At 36.9% G+C, this 24,514-nt stretch overlaps 1 protein-coding gene and 1 long non-coding RNA gene across 3 annotated transcripts; one reads left to right on the forward strand and one right to left on the reverse strand.

The window, feature by feature from the left end:
• On the reverse strand, positions 2,394-13,066 carry LOC109719577. 2 transcript variants are annotated; one of them, XR_002218741.1, is made up of 6 exons: positions 12,631-13,066; positions 9,131-9,217; positions 8,590-9,042; positions 6,886-7,038; positions 6,653-6,725; positions 2,394-2,803 (listed from the first exon to the last, which is right to left on the reverse strand). It is a non-coding gene; the product is annotated as an uncharacterized LOC109719577 (long non-coding RNA). The 2 variants fall into 2 exon arrangements; XR_002218742.1 differs by lacking the exons at positions 6,653-6,725; positions 6,886-7,038.
• Positions 14,691-22,123, forward strand: LOC109719316. The gene is made up of 5 exons (XM_020245904.1): positions 14,691-15,251; positions 15,346-15,461; positions 19,418-19,661; positions 20,100-21,254; positions 21,673-22,123. The coding sequence occupies exons 1-5, from the start codon at positions 14,874-14,876 to the stop codon at positions 21,856-21,858; spliced, it is 2,079 nt and encodes a 692-aa protein (XP_020101493.1). The 5' UTR covers positions 14,691-14,873; the 3' UTR covers positions 21,859-22,123.

Here is a 24,514-nt window from a genome sequence, read left to right on the forward strand (position 1 = left end):
ATTCTAACAATTAAACAAAAATTTTAATAATCCACATATAATTCTAGTAACCACACTTTATTCTATTTCATATATATATAATCCTAGAAACCGTATAAAAGTTATAACAAATCACATATTATTTTAACAAAATAAAAAATCTTAATAAATAATTTTCAAAAAAGCGGTGAATGATTCACACTTTAGTAGGAACTTCTTTTTAAAGACAGTAAACAATTAACGGTCTTTTTTTTAAAAATTCACCCTCACGCTGACTTGGTAAAAGGAGAATTATTTAGTCAAATATTTTTTTACTAGGATAATTTAGCCAATTGTAATATTTGTTAGGATTATTTGGAAAAAAAGTCTTTAATTTGAAGATGACAGCAAATCGGTTAGACATGTAAAAATTAGGACGCTATAGCTGGGCTCAAGTATTTCGGGTAAATGTTGTTTATGTTAGAAGGTTTGCTGAAGCTTAATGAATGATTTATACCACCCTTAGCTTATTCATCTCCTTTTTTTCTTTGTTTACTAAATTTCTGGATTGCATGCTTTTTTTTATTTTTTTTTATTTTTGAGGGAGAAGTAGTATATTATTGTCTACTCCCCTTTTTTTCCTTTTTTTTTTTGAGAGATAGATAGCACGCTATTCGTTTCGTTTATTTCATTTAAAAATAAACTTAGTTAGAAATGTGAATCAACTAGGATTCGAACTTGGGTCTCGAATATCAACCACCAAGTCATTTGTCACTTGCTCTAAGGACGATCGGTTCTGCTTCCCTTATTAAAAACGTAAACCGGGTACATAAAATGAACAACAGCAATACCTCAGTGAGAAACAGCCAACACGACAAAAGCGAAAAGGAAAAACTATGGAAAAAAAAGGAAGGAAAAAGAGAAGGGCAAAAAGCAGCAAAAGAAGAAAAGAGATGCTCATCTTCGGAGCAAATTCTAAGAACAGAAGCTATTTTCTGTCTCATCAAATCAGAAAAGTTCAGCAAGGATAATTACGATCAGAAATATTACAGCACCTTAAAAGGTTGAGTATCCAATTCGTCCTTTGATCGGGTCTCTTTTGGTTCGAAAATAAGGTATTTTAGACTATCTCTGAAATATGTATAACTCTTAGAATAAATAAAAATAAAATTAGTTTTGCATTTGGATGAAAACTGAATTTTTTTTTGGGAATAAACAAAATAGCGTTTCGGTGGTTAGATTGGAATAGTAAGGATAAGAATAAATAGATTTTTTAATATAATAATATTTTATCTAATTAATTAATAGAAAATATTAATTAAATAATAGTTCAACTTACTTAATTTGCTAATTAATCATGAATATTGAATGTTAATTAATAAATTAATTAGTGATTAATAATTTAATTAATCACAAGTAATTTAATAAATTAATAAATAAATAAGTTAATAACAGTTAGATAATTAAATTAGTCAAAATATTAATTAATAAATTAATCAATATAAATATTGGTTATTTAATAAATAAATAATTATTTAATTAGCAAATTAATAATTAATTAATCAATATAAATTGGTTATGTCAAATAATTAATTAATCAATATAAATTAGTACACTAACTAATAAATAATTAATTGTTTAATTAGCAAATTAATTAAAATGATGATGATAAATTAATTACTCAAATAGCTAATTAAATATTTATTAGAGTAATAAATTAAGTAGCATAATTAATAATTTTATAATAAAAATAATATATTATAATATGTAACATATTATGTCTATATAATTTAGTTTTAAAATCTTAATAAAACTTGAACTTAAACCTTGAAATAACATTATTTCACCAAAATGGCGGAATAGTAATTTCAAGCTATCCCGAGATAGCCTGGAATAGCAAATGTTTGACTAGAATAAAATATTTTAGTCCAAAACATCACGTGTGGTGGATAGCGGGAATAACTTTCGTTATTCCTACTTTACTCTGAACCAAACGGGCCCCAAGAGAATAACAGCATCATCAGTCGAAGACAGCAATTTTGAAAGGGAACAGAAACGTTTTCGAGAGGAGAAGGAGCGGAACCTTATTCTTTTTTTAAGTTCGGCTTGTCATATAGGGCCTTCATTCATTATCAGAACAGGATTTTTTTTTTTTTTTGAGAGAGAAAGGTAACATGCTATCCGCTTTATTTATTTCATTTAGAAATAAACTTAGCTGGAAAATGTGAATCAACTAGGATTCGAACTTGAGTCTCGGATACCAACCACCAAGCTCTTTTGCCACTTGCGCTAGGAACGGTCGGTATCAGAACAGGATTTCTAGTAGTGGTATATATACCATCAAGTGTTTTAAAAAATCAGAACTGAATGTGTTACAAGTTCACAATTTGATCAGCTCAATAAATAGTTTATTGATCTGGCCAACTCAACCGAAATGTTACTAGATAGGATCGAATATTGGTTCATGGGACCAGACTTGTTCAACCTGCTGTTCATACATCTGCCTTTAACTTTCTCATATTGCCATATTATTATGCAATTAAATTTTGTAAAATTCCACGGACGGAAAAATAGTAAACTAATTATCCATCCCCATTGATCTACTTTAAGTTCCTTCACGTACGTACTATGTTAGTTGCTCCTTGCACTGTTTTTGGGTCCACATGCACAGTACAAGCCCTGAGGTCAAGTTCAGCACACAAAATAAGCACCAGCAACTCCAAAAGCACTTGAGGATTAGCTGTTTCCAGTTACGTATGGTTCATGAATCATGAAACAGTATCCCATCCCAAACATAAGCATCCCGCTAATGGTGCCGGCCATGATTCCTCTGTTGAAGCATTACCTATTAATCCATTTGAAAATGTTAAGCATTCCCCAGTTAGCCTATCCGGACCCAGCAATTAATTAATCCACTATATATATATATATATATATATATATATATATATATATATATTCTGTTTGGATATTCTAGAAATATATATTCTAATAGAGGAGGAATAGGATGAGCTGTAGTTGAATCAGTGAATCCGCCTCGGTACAATGCTCAGGATTGCGGTAATGGGTAAACGCGCCGCCCTTCCAACCAAATTGGCTTTGATTAGTTACTAGTGAGGGATTAATTAATTAATATCATTGCACTCATGAGATCTGAGTTGATCCTTTTGTCTCAGGTTCTGTTCTGCTCTGCTCTCTCTTGCATATTTTTTTTCTAGTATTGTATTGAATTTGACTACTATATATGTGTATTATTGTATTACTTCTTCCTTCTTCCTGAGGCAAGAGCTTTTTCTCCCACAACTGTGTAAGAGGGTGGGTCGGTTGAATAAGATACTCCGGGCCCATCATTTTTAGTGATAAGATATTCCAACAGGGGATGGTTATGGTGATTTCTGTTGGAGTTATGAAATGAGAACCTGATTATTGCTCTCCTAAAAAATGTTAAAGAAATGGGAAGTGGCCTGTATTTAGGCGCTTCGTGCGCCTCTCTCTCTTCTGGACCCATTTGCCGACCCCTGAGCTGGATCAAATTGGGACGGTGATGAAAAGGGTTGTTTGCCATCTTGCTTAGTTACTTAATTCTCAATCCTTACGGCCCTATTTGGATACTTGAATATATTATTCCGAATATATCTTTGATTTATTCAAGAAGTTATAGTATTTGATTAATGAGAAATATAATTAAACACCTAGAACGGAATAATATATTTCACTTCCTAGTGAATTTTTCGTAATAAAATAAATTATCTTATAGGTGAAGTATACTATCCTATGAAACTAAGGACTACAAACCTTTCAAGGAAAAAACTCAAACTTTTCGTCTCCAACCACACGAAAAAAAATAAACTGCATGTTAAATAAGTTATTTAGAAAATAACTTGTTACGACATCCAAACAGAGCCTAAGTCTTCTCAATCTTAAACCTAAAGATATTGTTTAATTAATTCATCAATTATGCAGGGTTTTGGTCCTTAATGTTAAGTTCAGCCCCACATGAAACGGATGAGGGGAGAGAGGCATAGCCACAAAAGATATTTTGATAACTTTCGGAATCCGCCACAACTTACACGGGAATGGTAGTGTGCATAGCATTATTCCTATCATGTAGATATTTATAGAAATCATAGGATGGTGGCCAATCACTTTCAGCACAAATGCTACTCTCATCTATTTCAAGAAGTATGCGTAACACAATTTCAGAAGTTATCCTTAACCATACCTTGTTCTCTATAGATGACTCCCCAGCTAACTCTCTACTACTTTCTACATCTGTGAACAACCAAATTACCAAACACCCGAAATGCTGGCATTCTATAGACTACTGCTGATGTGTTGACCTAATTGAAGTGGAGAATTCTGATTAGTTTCTGCTGGTAAGTCCAAACATACAGACTTACTAAAATTTCAATAACCCATAGAAAATCCTGTGTATGGAACCTAATTACTCAAAGAGCAATGCTATCTCTGCATACAAAAGTGGGAGAAATCTTACACCCTATATAAGACCTATTTTTTAACACTAGTCTTACCATACTATTAGTTTTTTAATCCTAAAATCTAAAAAAACTGTCTAAACATTTAGATGAGCAAAATATAAAATCTATGGTCAACTTTTGAGCTCACAAATTACATTTCTCTTACTCTGTGTGAGTTTAGATTGGCCGAATGTAAGATTTGCACTACTTTTAAATGTACAAGTAACATTTCTCTTATTCAAAACATACTCTGCGAAAATCTGGAGTGGAGTGCACCTTATGTAGTATAACAGAGTCATACTATTATAGATTGGATTCCACCAAGATAAGTCAACTTCCATAATCAGATTCCATATTTTTTGGAGGCACTTCAATCATTTCAATGTTCCACGGGCAATGCTAGCCCTACAATCCAAATAGAATTACAATCGTACAACCCATCATTCAAGGATCAACTTTTCTTCGTTAATCTTGTCAATTGTTATTTTCTTACTAAAAAAAAAAAAAAAAACCCAGAAGAGGAGATTTCTTGGATGAGAGCTGTGTAATCACAACAATCTTTTTTGGGTTCTAGACTTAACATTTCGCATATTTCTAGAATCTGCCAGAGCCACTAAAAATTAAGCCTCCTTATGCAACCACCCTAACGCTACAAAGTAAGCGGCCTTATGCAACCAACCCAAAAAAGATTAGCAACTCCCAAACAAAATCAACATTTAATGCTACATTAATAATTTCCTTGGAAATTTGAGTGTCTAGTTTTTTATCTAAAACAATTTTAATTAAAACATAACTAAAAAAATCGACTTATTTTTAAAAGATAATAATTAATAATAGAACATAACAAACGAAAATTAAGCAATCGTGTTACACATGAAATGACCAACTTGTAAGGAGCTTTCATCCCAAGTTACGTATGCAAGAAGCAACAAATTTAATTTGGCATAAGATTTAATGATCATTATAAAAAAAATCAAGCCACGTTTTACATAACACTGAAAAACAAATTCGTAACTTCCAACAAATAAGCAGAGGCAAATTTGACAGGGACAAGTTGACAAGGAGGCATCTCTCACAACACTCATGTTCTGTATTAATAAAGAGAAGTCCTAGGGACCTACATGAACTTGGCTAAGATTTACTTTGTTGATCATGAATAGGAACTACATACAGGCATCTGTATATTTTTGTGCTTCGACCATTTTTACTGCTCTCAGCTTTTATAGATGCTAATAAAAGTAATCACGTTCAGTAACTTAATTTGTAACTGATCGTACCTAGCGCAGTTGATTAATGACTTAATGCTTGATATCCGAGATCTCAAATTCAAAATCTAATTACTTTATATTTTTACTAAGTTCATTTCTAAGAATAATCAACGATGCAAGTAGCTTGCAACTTTTCTCTATCAAGGAAAAAAAAATTGTAATGTTTAGTGCGTACAAGCATACTTTCTTGAGATGTCACACTCTCAAGGAAAAAAGTGAAAATCAGATAATTTGTTCTATGGCGATGGATACAAGAAGAGTATTGGTAGGCATGCCCTAGAAAGATTCCTTTAAATGCCACAAGTCAACACTTCTATGTATCAATATATTAATGACTCAATTTTTTTTTTTTCGAGTAAACAGGGATATACCCTGTTTGTAAAGGATTGAAAAGGTTTACAACAGCAACAAAATGACTGAATTTTTCAAACTTTAATTCTTATAACTCAATTTTTCAGAATTTAATTCAGCTGTCACATAAAAATTGCCACGCATCAGCCACACTAGAGTCTATCGTCTAGACCAAGAAAATTTCGCAAGCCATAATTATGGGAATTTTAGCTTGGTTCATCTTTCAAACCTTGCAGGTGTTGATATGCTGAACAGTGCATGGTGGCTTTGGCTCTGATTATAGATCCTATTAGGAAAAAATTAGCCACGCCGTCGTAACAAATCGTAATATGCATCTTATTTTAATTTTTTTTCTCCCAAAAAAGAAAAAAAAAAAAGCACACTTTCAACCTACCTACCTACCTACCTACGTACCTGCCTACCTATGTATGAATATTTATAGGATAAAGTGGTACACAGAGGCACTACTTCCGGCAGGAGAGAAAGTGGTGTTAAAAATTGATATAAATAAATTAAGTTAAAAATATTATAATAATCAAGTTAAAAGTTGATACGAAAAAATTAGTGTTAATGAGATTTTAGGCCAAGGTTACAAACCTGGATTACTACTAATCCCATAAGAAATGATTGGTTCATAGATTGTATAGGTAGTAGTAGTACAAGAAGCAACCTATAAAAGAACCAATGAGATAAATTCATCAGTAGCGAATTACATGAACAACCAACTCAAAACGTGAATTCTTCTCTATTAATCTTTTACTCTTCTCGCTAATTCCTTACCACTGAAAACTCTACTAATTTGGAATTAAAGATGAAGCTTCTTTATTTACCTTCCATAATAAAAGGAGCATCCCACGCGCAAAACCTCATATATATCCACTGCTACATGGGAGAGTGGAAATCACCATCAAATATATCAACTACTCAGCCCTCCAGCTGGAGTTGCCAGATTTCTCCAAAATTATCTCCAGATACTCTACCAACTGCGATGCATCAAGTATTTGCGGGAGGTTAAATGAATCGTAATGTTTGTGGGACCAACTTTTGCTAAGACGGGCAAATATTGACTTATCCCTATCATCATCATAATCATCATCATTATCAATCCGATCTCCATTTCTCAATGGCACCAAAACACACACTAGCTCTTTTGAAAAGGAGTTATATATGACCCATTCATTGACCCTTTAGCACGTGTCAATAGCCCCATGATGAATTGAGGTGGGAGACAATGGTGGCCCTATCAATCTTCTATTGGTATATTATTTGACAGCACCAATGAAACTTGGTGGGCTCGCACGTGAGATTTTGTTTGTGACCTAAAGGTGGCTCGTCCAATGTCTTTCTTACGGTTTTGGTGAAGACGTATGGACACCATCCTTTAACTATGACTCTTTTCAAAATAGTCCCCTTAACTTCATTTTTTCTAATGACGACATTCTCCTAATTTCTTATTTTTCTATTTTACTTATTCTAGTTAGATAAAAATTTTATAAAGTTTAATAGCTCTACTTGTTCTAATTTTATTTGCTAAAAGGTGATTAAATTCACTAAGTTTGATGAAATTATCACAAAATTAATAAAATCAATCAAATTAAAAAAGGATCAAAGTTAAAAGCATGCCAAAAAATAATAATAATAAAGTTGCAGGTGCCATTTCAAAAGGGCCAACAGTTGAACAGGTCTCATTGCTTTTTTCACCTATAATTTTCTTATTAATGTATGATTAATGATTAAAGTAAGAAGCAAGAAACCTATTAGTGCTACTTTTCCTCAACCATTGACACGTGTCACTCTAGACCCGCACTACTTCCATTATTAAGAGTAACTAGAGATGGCAATTGCTTTCTGGCCCATGCAGATTGCAGAGTAACCCAAACAAAGTTTGATACAGAGAAAGCAGTGGAACACTGAAAAACTCGATGCTCATGTTTGCTTCGTGATTGAAATAGGAATGAGAAATAAAATTGGTTTGCATGTTTGGTTCAGTATAGGCATGAGAATCGGAATTGACATCTAAGATTTTAAAAGAGGATTTTTGATTAAGAGAGAAGAGAGCGATGAAGGAAAAGAATGGCAAGGTGTTTGTAAGAAAAAGCGTTGAGTGGTTTATTTTAGAATGAACTAATCCGGAATTCATAACTGGATTGGGTCATAAATGAATTAGATCATTCTCATTACAGAGTGGAATGGAAATCATAATCCTATTTCTGTAAAACAAACAACAATTATCAAAATCAATGAATCTCATTTCGATTCCATAGTTTAAAATAGGTGAACCAAACATGCCCGATATAGCTCCTTGGATACAACTGTGATGAATCAGGAGCATATGCACTCTTAGAATAGAAGCGTTATTGGTATTATCACATATGAAAACAAGCTAGATGGGTAAATGGAAGTCGTGGAACAATTAACTGCATGAATCAGGTGGATAATCATTATGAAATTGGCAATGATAACAACTTTAAAAATAGTACACAAAATATAGATAAAGTGTTAAGCGCACAAACACCGGAAAAGGTTCAACTCACATGGATGGCTAACATTTGGCAAAGGTCAAAACGCACTTTCTGAAGGGTACCCAAATCCAACATGTATGGGCCATCTGCCACTCATTGGTCTTCCACTACGTCGCTGGGCTGTGCAGGGAGACAACTTTAAACTTTGGGAAGAAAAGTGAGGCAGTGAGCAAAGTAGCTAAGCTGCCAGCACTTGGACCCAATTTGAAAATGCATTCAACAAACATAGTCGCTTTGATACTTGGGAGCTCTCAAAAAATCGTAAAGAACTTTACAATTCCGCTCCTTTGACTAAATGAAATGGTGGTGGAAAAATGGCGTTGGAGAAGTATCCCGCTGGATGCTTCTGTAATGGAGGTTCATGCTACTATTTTTCAGAATCAAAGGACGCAGAACTTCAGGGCACTTCTGGGTCTCTAGGGGGCTCACATTAAAGCGGCTACATTTGTGGAATGCATTCAAAGCCTAAGATATTCAAGGTAACTAGTGTTTAGAAAAAGAAAATGACCTTTAAAATTACGGAATGTGGGAAAAAGGGAAGCCTCCGACTTACTTTCTAAGTTCTAGCTGAAGGCAAGAGATGGATAGTTGATTGTCCAAGTGATCAGGAGTCCACTCCACAATTATCCGTGACCTAGGTCTGTAACGAGCAAACATAAATTAAGCATAAACTCAAAGGTGGTAAAAGAAACCTGCACAGAAAAATGGAAATCTGAATATAAAGATACGAAACACAAAGCCTAGATGGCCCTTCAGTTCATTGTTAAGGATGCTCTCAGCTAGAATTATATGCCAAATAGTCGGCTAATAAGATCCGAGTTTAATTACGGATCTCATGTATAACCCTTTCCTCTATAGATTACATGTTTTAACTGTCTCTTGTTGGAAAGAGAAATCCTATCGTACAACAGGTAACTCTGGCTTTGTTTGGTTCCCTGGAATTTTCCCCTGACAACAGCTGTCCTCGAATTCAACAGTATAGAAACTACTTTCTTTTCAACTCGCATCACAACTCCTGTAGTACATCCGTTAGCCATTTTTTTGGGTTATCAACTAGTTGGATAGCTGGTCATGTTCTACTGCTGTGAGAAAAAATGGTACATAGCTTGGTCAACATTTGCCCTTTATATTTGCTACCTTTCATTACCAGCAAGAAACAGATGTAAGAGGCGAAGACAATGACCTGCCAAGTGTTGATGACTATATATGTTCGTCTTAGCTTGCATTTGAAGGAAATCCAACAAAATCACAAGGGAACCACAACATCCTCTAGGCAATCTGGCACCACCAAAAATAGGGAAAAGGGGGGGAGTGGGGGGGGTGTGGGCAGAAAAGGAAGTAGACTCAAAGCAAATTTTGTTTGCGGAAGGATAATATATAAAAAAGGAGATGCATGAGAAGCCAGTACTACTCATACAATACCAATACACATTCACCAATAATAAGAAGTAGCCAGTAATGTTCATAAAATAGCCTAACTCATGAGTAAAAACTACCTACTGGAACAAGACCATATTAGCTTTGCATTGCAACCGAAGGATCACAATCAGAATAAATAAAACATGCAGTAATGATTTTTCACAAGCTGCGCTAATTAATAGAACTATCACATTCAAGAAGTGAAGTGTGACTCAGTTACTACATTCAGGTGAAGGGTAAGAAATAGTGCAATGACAGTCGCGATTTGTCTTAACTTCGAACTTTACATGGGTCTCAACTCTCAACTATCCAGGTTTCATTTCGTGCTGGAGATTTCAATCTCTCAAAATATCTATATAACGATCCAACCCCCTAACACTAACCATTTTAGGCCTTGACATCATCGCCAACCCAGTCACACATATAACCTAAATCACCGGATGATGTGAGGCCCACTTCATACTTCTGGCTGGTGAACCAATTCTGATATCAAATATAACGACCCGGCCCACTAGCACTAATAACTTGTTGGGCTTAAACCATCGGTTGAAAATCGTGCCTGCCATATATGAGTCCCTCAAACTCTCCCGCATTATCCAATGCGGTACTATTGGAGTGTCACAATCTAGAGTTGAGGACACTCTCCTAGTACCTGTTTATAATTCTAATTGGAGTGTCACAATCTAGATTTGAGGACACTCTCCGAGTACCTATTTATAATTCTAATGAATATAGGTACAATTCACTAATGATCTTTCACATTTTATTTGAGCTACATTTTGATCCTTCGTCGTCGTTTGGCCTCCATATTGGTTGAAACTCTCCCTACAAATGGCTATAGATTTGCAAAAGTACCATGTCTTCATTTTTAAGGGTCCTTCCATGTGCAAAAGTTCCTATCCAAACATCACAAAAGTTGCTGATTGAGCACATAATCCTCAGAAAACAGCATTTGAGGGGAAAGAGGGATCAATACATAATTTATGTTCAGAGAGGAAGGAATCTGAATCCAAAGCTGTTTTAACTGGTGCTGCGAATGGAGTAATGCGATATGAATCCAAATAGCGATATATTTCGAGTAAGAGAAATTTATTGTGTTGAAAAACAATTTACAAAAACAATTTGAAGATGATAAGCTAATCAATCTAGATATTTAAGTCTTATTCAGATTAGGTTGGCATCTAGGCACGTCCATCAAACCTCTTTTGAGAGCCCACAAGGCCCTGCATAGCACTTTTGTGCACTTCTCCACTAACTTATCTTCAACATAATGGCCAATAACCAATACTACAGAGGTTTACAGAGGTTAAACCCTCAATTGCAATGACTAAAATATTAGAGACCAAAATGAAGCTTGAATTGAAGGTTAGTGACTACCGCTGTTTATATCCTAAATAGGCAAATGAGAGTAAGATGACTGCAATATATTAGTGAAATTTTATTAGTTAAGAGTGCTGGTGATAGATTATACTCGCAAGTGGAGAAAGAATTATTACTGTGAGATCTACTAACTGAAACAGCCTTATTTACTAAGTTTCGGAATTGATAAATCATAAGTGCTCAGTGCTCACAGCACTAGGCACTAGCTGAACTAGGCAGCAGCACAATCAGTCTCAAGTATCATGCAGTGTTGAATCATACTTGAACAACCGAACAAACCATTCCTCCCTAGATCACACATCACATGCCAAAACTACTTTCTCCTAGATTCACCCAGTATGGTAGGCTTTCTCAACTACAAATCCCCCTTAGAGAAGAAAATCACTGGAATATTCCCTAAGCTCAATTTGCACACCTAGACTTACTTTGGACCAATAAGACTTTTTTCAATTGATGATTTCACTTGGCAACTTCTTCCATTAAGAAAGAATTGAATTGACTACAAATTAGTTCCGAAGTGGCATCTTTGATAAGTAACCAAGAGCTGCTGGCATGTACCATCTTTAGTTACATACCAGCCAACCACAAGTTTTTTGTAGGAAGTTGGAACTAAAGTGGATCCTTGAGAGGGTTATACTGCCACTTATTACTAATTAAAATACACAGTAACTGACCTATCAGATAAAACAATAGAGCTCGATGTCACACCTATCATAGACAAATAGCAAACATAAACCAGATGAGCAATGATATCACATTGGGAAGGATGATGACACTTCTCAGAAAAGTATTTGGCTCGTTTTATATTGATGCTTAAAAGGATCCAACAAATGCCAATTGTCTATTAGCACAATAAACATAAATGTGAACTACCCAAGCCCTATCATGCTTCACCATTGTATCATCTCAGAAACCCTGAGAAATGAAGTGTTGAGGCATTATACCCATTATCCCCCTCCACATAGCCCCAACAAACTACTTCTATTGCAAAATAAAGATCAAATTGGGAAACAAAGATCAAAATAACTATGACACGAGCATCTTCCACTTTCAATTGGGTAATCCGCAAACATATGTCAGAAAAACTTGACAAAGGGTTCTAAACTATCAGTGAATGAGTTGTGCTGAAAAAGAACCGGATTGGGGGTGGGATCACCACATGCATCTCAAAAGAGCAGAGAGAAAAGCACAAGAGCAGCTATAGCTTATAAATCTACACAACATTGACATGATGAGCAACCATAAGCAAATTACCTGATCTCCCTTTCACCTATCGTAGTATTGTAACCTAAATGGGGACGAAACCGGGAATGAGGAGTAATGGTGAAAGCGAAGGAATAGTGAATAGCGTAGGGATCGGAGAAGCTGAAGGGAAGAAGCAGGAGCGTGGGAGGATCGAGGTTGGAGGAGGAGAGGAGAGAGGAGAAGGGTTTTATAATCAGTAGTGCTCGTTGGAGACGAAGCGCTCGGAGTTTGATTTGTCCCTTCAATCGCGCCCCTCTGCTTCCCCAATCCCCCCCACGGTGTTTCGTATTACTGTTCCTAAAGTCGTCTATTTGGTTTCTCTCGTCGCCGAGTTTCGGAAAACATCTGTCGCCTCGGGTTGTTCGAAAAATGCTTTGATGAATACGGCGCGCTGAGCTGCTTTGCTACCTTCTCCCGAAAGAAGTCTGCATTTTTATTCTCTTTCGCCGCCGATTTCTAAAGGATTCTGCATCGTTTCAGCATAAGCATCAAATTAATATAATTTAAAAGATAATTGAACAAGAATTTAAGTGTCGTGGCTCGGGATCATATCGAAAACTTGCTGGTATGGTACAATACGATGTGTGCCGGATTATACTGATGTATGCCGGTTACAAAAAATATATATGTACAGATATATAATGGCATGAAATATTTATTTTCTTTAATAATAAGTTTTTTTAATTATTTATTTTATATTTTTATCAAATTTTTTAAATTTTATTGAAAAAATATTTAATAATTTAGAGAATATAGAATTTTAAGTTGTGTTATCGGTACGGAATGCTGTATCGAACCAATATCTTATTCACATAATATAATATGGTGGATAAGATCCGTACCGATGGGTACTTAAATCCTTGTAGTTGTACACAAGTGTGACTCTCACGAGCATCAAACTAACAGGATTTATGACTGATAAACACTAACATGACTATAAATCGGATTTGTGCGCAGTACATCTTGGCAGTCTTCTTTTGACCAAAATGATAATATGTGATATGTAGTGTGAAGTTGACATTTTAAACTTCGATAAGCAGTTCGTCAATAAACGACGAAGCATTATTTCAATTATTGGAGAGCATGTTTAGGCAAAAGTTGCAAATTTAATTAAGTAATTTACTTCATCAGCCGTACAAAAATGCTGGCTCCTTATAGCTGCTTATTATAACCATTCAAATCTAGAATACCTTAGGTCTAACTAGGGGTGTAAAACGGGGCGGGCGGTCCGGCACGGCTACTGTAGCATCATATCATGGCGGGCGGAGCCGGGCCGGCTCCATGGGTATGTTGGGCCAATCTTCTTTAGCCCGATGGCCTGACCCGATACGGCCTGATATGGGCTTGGGCTGTGCCGGGCTGAAGGTAGGCCCGTGGCCTGACACGGCACGGCCCGACCCCATGGCCAGAGCTGTTGCCTTGGGCCTTAGAGTTGGATCTCTTGGGGAGAAGGACCTTGGGCCTTCTTCCTAGGATATCTCCTCCCAAGGTTTCCTAGGATACCTCCTCCCAAGGTCTGCTGTCCAATGGACCAAACAATTTAATGGACCAAAAACATTCATCATTTTTTTTCTTTGAAAAAAAATAAAAAATTATATATACATTTTTAAAAAATTCAAAAAATTGTTATATTATAATTATTTTAAAAATTATTTACCTCTCAGGACTGAGTTTCTACCGAACGCTGGACTGAAAATGGCTTAACACAAGAGTCTGCAATCAGTCGCCTAAGTCACCGACTCATATGGCGGGTAATTCGGCACTGTTTCGCCAGCGAATGCGATTTCACCCGCAAGTTCGATGAAGCCGGCGATCAGAGCTCTTTTTCCACCGCATTCCAGGTTGAGCCCGTGGAGTTTTGGATTGGGCCGACATGTTGGCCCCACAGGTGAGGGCCCATTAGAACACGAGGTCGCTATCAAATCGCGTCCCTGCCGAATGTAACTGGCGCGGAGCACTGTGGATCAAACCCCTAGTGGTGGCCGATCACGCAGCTTCGGACGCGGAACCGACCCATTAATCCCAGTTAATAACGCCGCCTCAAATCCGTTATTATAACCACTCCTCACGCTATACTTCTATCCTCCATCTTCGTCCCCCTACCCGCTCCGCCTCCTCCCTCGGTTCAACCGTTCGCGTTGTCGCCAACTAGTCCCTCTCCGTTTTCTAGGGTCGGTTTACAAATTGTCGAAGCTTCGCGAGATCGATCTAGGGTTTTCAGATCGAATCCAGAGTCTCTACGCTAGAAATCGATGGCTTCGCCGAGGAAGGAGGGTTTGGCGAAGGGCGAGATGCCCGAGGCATCGGATCGACCTCTCAGGGACGACGCGATCGACGAATCGAGAGAGAACGAGGGTTCTGAGGCTTCTGGAGCTTTAGAGGCTCCCAGGAGGAGCGAAGGAGGCGACGGTGGGCTCGCCGAGCGCCCGGGGGATGCTCTTCGTGGTGGATCGGATGAGGATCTGGTGCTTGAGAGGACCGATGGGGAGATCGGTGCGCTGCAGTGGCTCCGAGCGCTGGATCTGCAGTTTCTCGGCGCGTGCCGCGCCGACGAGAGGCTGAAGCCTCTGCTCAAGCTCAACGTCTCAAGCGGCGCCAAAGAGGATCGGCTGATATCGCAGCTAAGCCAGGTTTTCTCCTCAAACCCCTGTTCTGCAACGTACCTCATTGGAAATTCAAAATTCTTAACTTTACATTTGCTGATGTTATCTTATCTGCTTGCAGCATTTTGAAGTATCGGAAATTGGGATGTTGGCGAGGTGCTTGTGCGTTCCTCTTGTTTCTATTCGAGTTGGGAAAGTTAACAAGCAAGCGAACCTTTTGTGCCCAACCACAACCAGGTAATTAAACAACATTTGCTGGAAACTGATGATTCTCGTGCATAATAATTGTTCCTATGCTTGTCAACTGACTGCAATGATCTGCATAATCATTTTTTGATTCATATTTTCCTGTTATATTCACATTCAATTGTTGCTGTACTGTAGTTGAGCTAACATTGTGAAACATGGTTATTTACCCTCTCTAAATCATGTGAATAATAGTAATTAGTTGGATTATGTGGTTAACCAGGGTAATTATTATCTGCAAGTGAGCAGCATTATATTAGGTAGAATCAGATGATTGAGGGGAAATATAGGCTGATTATGTTGGCTATTTCATTATGATGTGCTTACTAGTGAACCCATGCCAATATTCATTTTGCTACTTTAATCTTGTTTTCCTTGCAGCAATTCTGTGTTATCATGTCAGGTCAGTCCTTCCTAATTTACTTTGCTTGGCATGATCTCTTTTGTCCTTCTTTAGATGCATCACCACAAAGAATAATCACTCTTTCGAAGCAATCATTGAATGTGATCATCCTAATATTTGCACATTCCAGTGACATCTGCGCAGAAGAAATATTTGGCCTATAACATGTAATTCAGCTTTTGTGACAATTTAGTTTAGTTTTCCACACAAACCATTTCAACTTAGATGTTGTGAAGAGCCAAGGCGCATACAGTATGTGTCTTAGCTAAATCGTTCAAATTTCTAATGGTGTTTACTTTGTTTAGAAATTAGAATGGGAACGATGGAAAAAATATAGCTTCCTGTGCAATCCCATCCCTCTTATACTTTCCCTTTTCACACAAGAATTTGATAACAATGAATGTATTCTGTTGCTATATCTGGTTCTTCGATCATTGTAATGGGCCATTTATGGGAGTTGATGAAACAGTAAAATGGAGTATTCACCACGAACAAGCAATTGTCTTTTAGCAAGTCTAATAAGTTCCTTTATTATGTTCATTCAGATTCTTAGTACTTGTCATTTTGGGATGTGGTTTTTCTAAACATAATTCAACTAGCATGTGGTCGAAGACTTTGGAGTGTGTGATAGTAAATGTATCTTTGTTGGTTGATTGCTACTTCTTCAGTAGGATGTTCATTATTAGGTTGGGGAAAAAAAATTGCTGAGAGGAACCAGTGCATGTCAGTTTATTTTGTCGAGTGAAGTACTCTTATATATTTTTTTGACAAGCTAAGGAAAATATGTTTTCTGATAGCTTTTGAAAGAAGACCAAAACTGAAGAAAATGAATAACTATATCACTCTGTAACTTTTTTTTTTGTCACTAACTTTCACTGTTGTTTTTTGATATGGCATCGTCGAACATTAAACTAGAAGCTAGATATTATTTATATTGCATAGAATTTAGGCCCAAAAGCCGAATAAAGAACAAGCTGAAACAGAATTAAATGAATTAGTTTCGTTTATTTTGGCCTATTTTTGGTTGGCTTGTTGTTGTCTGAAGAATTGGAAAACTGAAAACTATGGTCTGTACAGTTTTCCTCCAAAAGACAACCGAAGCAGCTGACATTTACACAGACTAACAGATCATTTCGAAACAGCTTTGAAAGGTGTTTGACTCACATCATTGGGGAAGAAAAAAACAAAGTGTCTTCAGTATCTAAGAATCTAAGTTGGTTACATGCTCAAGTTAATGGAACTGCTCATACTCACAATTGCTTACTTCGTTTAGCTATTTTTAGATATACTATTATAATGTGGTTCTTCAGACTGTTTTTGTGTGTGACTTACCTGTTATGATCCATTTAACGAATTTATTATATTTTTTTGTCTTTATCTTGTCTGGCTGTTTGATATGATTATAATTTATTTGCTACTTTGTTGCTTAGGAAGAGATATTAATTGAAGATTCATTCACCATATCAATATTTATACTCACTCTAGCATGCTCGAGAACATATACCCTATATGCTGTTGTTACAAATTGATTGCAGGATTCTATCTTTCAGCTTATTAGTGATGGCAATGTTCATCCTTCCAAATAAATGTCTTTTGATTTGTAGGTAAAGTGGGCATGTGTGAAATCTGTTAAGGTCTCTGATATATGAGGGAAAAAAGAAGGTAGTTTCTTTTATGGCCTGTGGTATTCTGTTTTGCATAACGATGCCTATAAACATCTCGATGTAGTGTTAGACAGGTTTAGATCATACTAATGCTGTTGTTAGAACTTCAAAATCTCAAGTGTTCTAATGTTTATCATCTTGTTTTATGCATATATTAACTCATTTCATTGTTTGTGAAGATGCAATATACTATCAAATAAATACATTATGTTATGTCATGGTGTTTAAATTGTGTGCTATTGCTTTTTTGATATTGGATTACTGTCACACTACAGTTTCTGATATTCGACTGTTGTCACTCTAAAGCAGATGTGAGCATGTCAAAAGCGATTAAGCTTTACATTTTTTGCAGTATCTATTTTTTGTGCTGATAGAGTTTAATTCATAAATTCGTCTTTGTTTTTGATACATCACGTTAACTATGGTATTTGCATTTTATTTTATTATTATTTTTTTGGCTTGTAACTTTTTTTTTTGTAATGTTTAACATATATGTTGCTTTTGCATGTTTATTATCTTTTCTTGCATGTCTCGCGAAAGTTAGAGTAGACACGAATTAGCCTGCTACAAACAAAAAATGTTTTTTTGTAGAAAACTTTCTTTTTCCCTGTTCATTTGCCTTTTTCACTTTTCAGTTTCCTTTTTTCGAGAGCAAGGGATTTTGTTCATTCTGTATCATGTATATCGTGTCAGGCCTGTTTGCTCACATTCTCTACTTACATTTCTTCTTCTTTGGAGTGTTGCCAGTTAACACTTCAATAAGCTGTATCAGTATTTGGTCCATAGTCCTAATTTGGGACAAACATATTTGCTCAATCTAAATTATTTTTAAAAATTTTTTTACCATGTTTTATGGGCTTTATAAGCATATTATAAGATCAACCTCTATGTTCAAGTTGGATTGTTAAATTTATAGTAGTCTTAATTTGGAAATTTTCTTTTTTTAAACGATGTTTATGTGTATATGTGCTATTTCCAGAGTCTCAACCCTCGATCGCTTGTTTACTTGCACATATGCCCATTTCTTCTTTCTTCCGGTCCTCTAATCACAACCAAACTAGTTTATTTTTATACTTCCTGAAGTAGCAATTGTCAGCTGTCATATGTAACTTCTTTCTTGAATCCAGTATCTGTTGGGAATTTTCCACCTGCGCTATCAAACCAGTGACTGCTGATATTGGCCTTGCTTTTAACATACTGCTGTGAGAAAACCCAGACGGGAATAAATTAACGCTGGTGGTGCATGTGGAGGCATTGGGAGACTGCAGTCTACCATTCAGTGAGCATCCATCCAAGCTGCTGTTTGGTAATGGTTGGCAGCAATTATGGACTGGATGACTGGATGTTAGATAGTCTGCCCCTGCATGTGCTACTGGTTGTAAATTATCATCTCAAAAAGCCTTACTGCTTGCTACAACACTATTCTATTATCAACTTTGGTATCCTATATATATTAACAGCTCTTGGTTAGGGAAGATAGTGTTCACAGGTCTCGAGAAAGGCTCTAAATTATTTTTTTTCTTTTTTTTTTTTCATTCTCTATTTCCACTAAATGGAATTCTGGCGTTTAGCTATGAGTTATTTTGTTGCAGTTGTTTTCTGCTAGACACTTGCTCAACTGTTATAATTGATTTTCGTGTCTGCTTATGTAGGTCCTATAGTCACTTGAGAAGTATTCTCTCTCTTTTTTTCGTCCCCTTTTTTCCTGTCTTTATCAATTTTATTTTGTTTATTTGTCCATATTGTTATCTTATGGAGTGCAATCTGTAGTCTGATAGTGTTTTTGTTTTGATTTCCATTCGACATTGCATTTATAATCCAACCTTATATCTTCATTACCTAAAACTTCAGACCTCTGACTTGCCTCCTCTTCTGAACAGGGGGCATTTAAATCTCACTCTCCTGCCTTCCTCAAGCATGCGCATATCATTCGCCGGTGATGATGGTCACACTGAGCGACTCGCTTTGGTGAGCAACGAATTTGAGGATTTTGAGGTGATAATTGAAGGAATATCAGCTGATAGCTCTGGTCGCTCTTTCCAACTCAAGGTCTCAGAATCTCGAGTATTGTACTATTGGTGCTCAGAGAAGTCAAAGCACCATGGAATGGAATTGCTTGAAAAGGTCAAACTTTCTTCATCTGAAGCCTTTGGCTTTAAGTAGCCTTTTGCTGGTCTTGTGAAGACAACTATTGATCTGCTTGTTACATATTTTTATTTTAAACTGATTAGGTTATAGTAGGAGAGTATAATTGAAAGAAAAAAAAGGTTTTTATACTGTTTATTATGTTTATAATTGAAAGAAAAAAAAGGTTTTTATACCGTTTATTATGTTCCTTTTTGGAATAGTTTGTAACTTCGTCAATTTCTTATCTAAATTCTTATGCTCCGGCCTAAACAGACAACTAAAATTTTTGACCCTAAACACAAAGCTGAAGTTCACAGAAAATTGGCTGCATTAAGACACCTTTGTTTTTTCTTTTGTTTGTATATTATTTAATTCTTCCTCAGTATTTATCATTGAAAACACTTTTTTTTTTTTCTTTTTCTTATTTCTGGACAGATGAAAGATCTACTCAAAAGGAGGCCCACTTTATCCAATCTCACTGGAATTTCTGATTCCCGCCTTGATTCTTTTGCCACTCATCTCCAGGCTTATCTTCTCGGTTCATCAAATTCTGTAGAAATCAAATCAATTGCTTCACCATTTGACTTCCTAACTACCTCTACCACAGACGAGTTGTATTCTCATTCATCCCCTCTTGTTCCCAAATCCTCCCGTTTTCGTCCCGCAGCAGCTCATGCAGCAAAAGTAAATCCTGTCTACCAAGCCAGTCTCAGTCCAAGATCAAACACTTTCAAGGATGGTGCTCTGAGAAATCCATCTGGTGTAAGAAGTGGTACCAGAGAGAAACTGAAGCGGCGTGGAGAAGGCCACATCATCTCATCAACTATCGCCACCCCGCCAATCTCTTCATCAGTGTCCACTTCTACACACTCTTCTATCTCCAACAGCCTCAATGTAGATAACAGTTTGTTCGTAGGCTTGCCTAAAATATCATGTTTACCTGCTTCACTCTTGTCGTGCAACCCTCCCGCTGAAAGTCCGACCTCTACTGACGTTGCAGCCCAGAGCTCACTTTTCAGACCGTACTATTGCTGGTGCCCTCCCTGCCCCTCTTCACTACAGTACAGAGTCACCCCTCTGCATCAACCATCCACGTCTTCTGAATCTTTACCCCTGCCTCCTTTATCTTCACTCTTATCAGGTGCCCACCCTCCCGCTTCAGGGTTACCTTCAAAATCGACGAATGAGACAACTGAACTCCCACCTTTGAACTTTCAATCGCTATTGCATGACCCATTAGCACACCTATCGCTCCCTGTATCATCACGTGTTTCCTTGCCCGGATCACAAGTTCTGACTTTCACACCGTTCATGTCTGATCCCATTGTGCATATCCCGGTCATCGATGTTTGCTCCTCTGGCCAGGCTTACCTTGTCAGTGCTGGGCCAGCTATTTCTTCGGCTATTCCGCCTCTCCATCCAACTCGTGTGAATCCTCTTATTCCAGAGGCTGAATCGTTGGCTGAGAAAAATGCGAGGGAAACACTTAGGAGGCTCATAGATTCATCGCCAGTCTTGGTCAGGCCGCAGTTGATGAGTGTGGCCCCAGCAGCCTCGAATGGTGTGGATGGACATCTCTTCTGCTCTGAGGTGAGTTTGTTGAGATAATCCTATTGCTTATTTTTGTTTAAATCTTCCTATTGTCTTTTTTTGGTTTAAATTTTAAGTAAGATGGGGATTTAATGAAATAAAATGTAGAGATACACCTTAGCAATGGGCCTTTTTGAAACTGACTGCCCAGTTTGCCAGCTTTGTTCTTTTTGTTATTTCTATTGGGAAGTTTACAGCTTTGTTAGCTGTTATCCATTGACTGTTAATGGACTGCAGGGTTCTTTAAAATTTTAATGGAATACCAAATTCAACTTGTGAGAAAATTCAAATCAAAGTGATGTCAATCAAAAATAAATAGGTTTTTGGATATCTACTTTAAAATGTCCTGTGGATCAACCAGTGTTTTCTTTGGTCATAACGTCATGACTTATTCATCTTTGTTTGCGGCATTTTATAGGGGGCAAAGAGAGATATTCATATCAGCAGCCAAAATTATGGCAGAAACTTCAATTTTGACTCTATTGCTAGTGGCATATCACTCATGGGGTTATATTCCTCAAAGGATGAGGTTGATGGAGATGACGGTGACGAGACAATCGGCGAGGAGGGACATGAATGCATGGGCACGCCGAAGAATCCATAATACCAGAAGAGAGAGTGGCGACCGAGCAGGATGATTGACGACCGTTGTTAGGCCGCTCATGCAATGTGTGGTTTACTAGTTAATATAGCTGAAGGGAAAAATGTCCTGTAATTTTGTTTCATCTTTTTTCTTCTTTTTTTTTTTCTCATTTTGCATCCTGCCAAAAAATTGGCTTTCGTTAGGAATTTGTAAGTAATTTGCCTGTAATCCAACTGAACTTTTTCGAGTGCTATTGTATTTGATTGGTTTGTCCATTTTGAAACTTTCTCAGCATCTATACTGGTGATTTGTGCGAATTGTTTCAATTTTTTCTCTTTCACTCGAACCTGTCGGATAATATGTTGTTGATTCAAGAAAATTCTCGTGATGGAGCTTCCAGGGTCACGGTAAACCTTTTCTCGAGGAATTTGACGGACTTCATAAGGAAAAAAAAAAAAAAAAAAAAAAAAAGACAAGTGCACGGCGACAGTAGGACTTAGCAGCTACTTTTACAATCTTTTCTCACCGAGGAAGTGATCCTAGTAGCTGCAACCACGTTTTACTATTTTTACCCACCACGACGAAGCGGTCCAGGTTAACGTCCCTAGGGAAAAGCAAATACTAAATGCACTCCGTGTACATTTTGCAGCGCCTACTGAGGAGTTCGTCGTACCATGCGTGGGGATCACAAATACACACCATGTCGTAAGATCGGCTCTCTTCCATTAAATGGTATGGTTTCTTTTACATTTATTTGATGCTCTGCCGTCACTAATAAATGCATGGGCAGACCAAGTGTTGACTTGTGTTCGTCTCTCTATAGAATGGAGCCCAAAATTTAATTGATAATATAGCTTAGTAGGCATCGATACATATTATTTGATTTAACTTTTCAATTTTCAATCATGGCATCTGATCGAAAATTAACTCTGAACGGCTAATATTTCGTTTAGCGATAGTAATTTTTTTTTTCTCTTTAGTGTCTCACTAGAAGGAAAAAAGAAAATATTAGACCACATCTCTTTAGCACATCTTAAGTTAATCAATAATAATAAAAATAATTGATAATACTTAGTGTAGCCTAGTTGTTTCGTATTTTTATCTGAATTCATCTCTGAAAAATGAACAAAACTAATAAAATTTAAAAAATTATTTAACAGTGCGGTCAAATTACATAAAATTTTCTAATAAGGAAGTGAAAGAACAATAACAACGCCAAAACAAGTCCAAATAATTGCATGCCTAATACCAATTTATTTATCAATAGATATATTAGAAGGTCCGTGAAAACGTTACTTCTCAGGTACTTACTCTGGGCCCTACAGGTCATTTATAACTACCATCTTTTGTCGCCTTTCTCAGCGATGAGTACTTCTCTCTTTCTCTCTCTCTCTCTCTCTCTATCAGATTGACAACTACCCTTTGTGAATTTTGAGTTGGGTTAATTGCACCATTCGTTCCCGAAACTTTTACCAGATATTTTTTTTCCTTCTTCTTTTGGTCCCCAAACCTACTGTTTGAGCAATTAAATTTTTTAATTTTTAAAATTAATTACAACATTGGTCCCTAACTTATTATTACCTGTTTCCGTTTTGGTCGACTGATCATGTCAAGACTCATCTCCTCACCCTTAGTATTATATTTTGTGCCTACGACCGTCTTTACTATACATACGACACTTTTTTTTTTTTTTTTTTTTTTTTTTTTTTTGAGAGAAAGGTAGCAAGCTATCTGCTTCATTCATTAAGAAAAATGAATTTAGCGTACAAAATGAAGGCAGCTAGGGCCTTCTAAGCGGGCGAGGAACCAGGAAAGGAAACAAACAAAACAAAGGACAGAAAAGAAGAAAACGAAAAACCACACCGACTGGATTGTACCGAAGAGTAACCCAAAAGGCGAGGTAAAAGGTGACTATTCCTACTACTCCTAAAGTCAATATCTCGGAGGATTGCGCGTTCACAGGTCAAGCGCTTCAGTCCAGTCTTTCCTCAACGAATCGACCCGTTCCACAAGTCGATCAGCGTTCGTAGTCATATCCCGGAATATAATATTATTGCGCTCTGTCCAGACGACCCACCAGATTGCCGCCAGACGTGTGAGACGTATCATTCTCGACCGGGCAATGGGGAAATTAGCTGTCCGTGACCACAGGCTCCTGACATCACATATGTCAGGCTCCCAGGTAATTGAACTCCCCGCCAACAGAAGGAGGTATCTGACGAAGACACAATCCCGAAAAAGATGGTCACAGTCCTCCAATGCGACCGCACAGAAATTGCAGTACGGATTCACCGGGCACCCTCGGCGGATCAATCTATCGGCTGTAAGTAATCTCTTACGGAGTAGGATCCAAATGAAGACTTTTACTTTGGTAGGGATTTTTAATTTCCAAATATGTTCGCAATTTGGGTCTCGTTGTCCTCCGTCGGTAATGAAATCGTACATAGATTTAACTGTAAACTTTCGGTCGTTGGTCCATCGCCACTCCACGATATCCGTACTATCTGTAGGAGAATAGTTGGAAAGTAGGTTTTTTAGCAAGCCGAACTGTTGACGTCTGGTACCGTCTGTAGCAGTTGCGAGACCCCTTCCGATGAAACGCCATCTCCACCCTTTATCATTCCAACATTGCGCTACCATGACCTCGTTGTTCACAATTCTGGAGAATAATCCTGAA

Source organism: Ananas comosus, linkage group 13, assembly GCF_001540865.1.
Source record: "Ananas comosus cultivar F153 linkage group 13, ASM154086v1, whole genome shotgun sequence".
Classification (NCBI taxonomy): Eukaryota; Viridiplantae; Streptophyta; class Magnoliopsida; order Poales; family Bromeliaceae; genus Ananas; species Ananas comosus.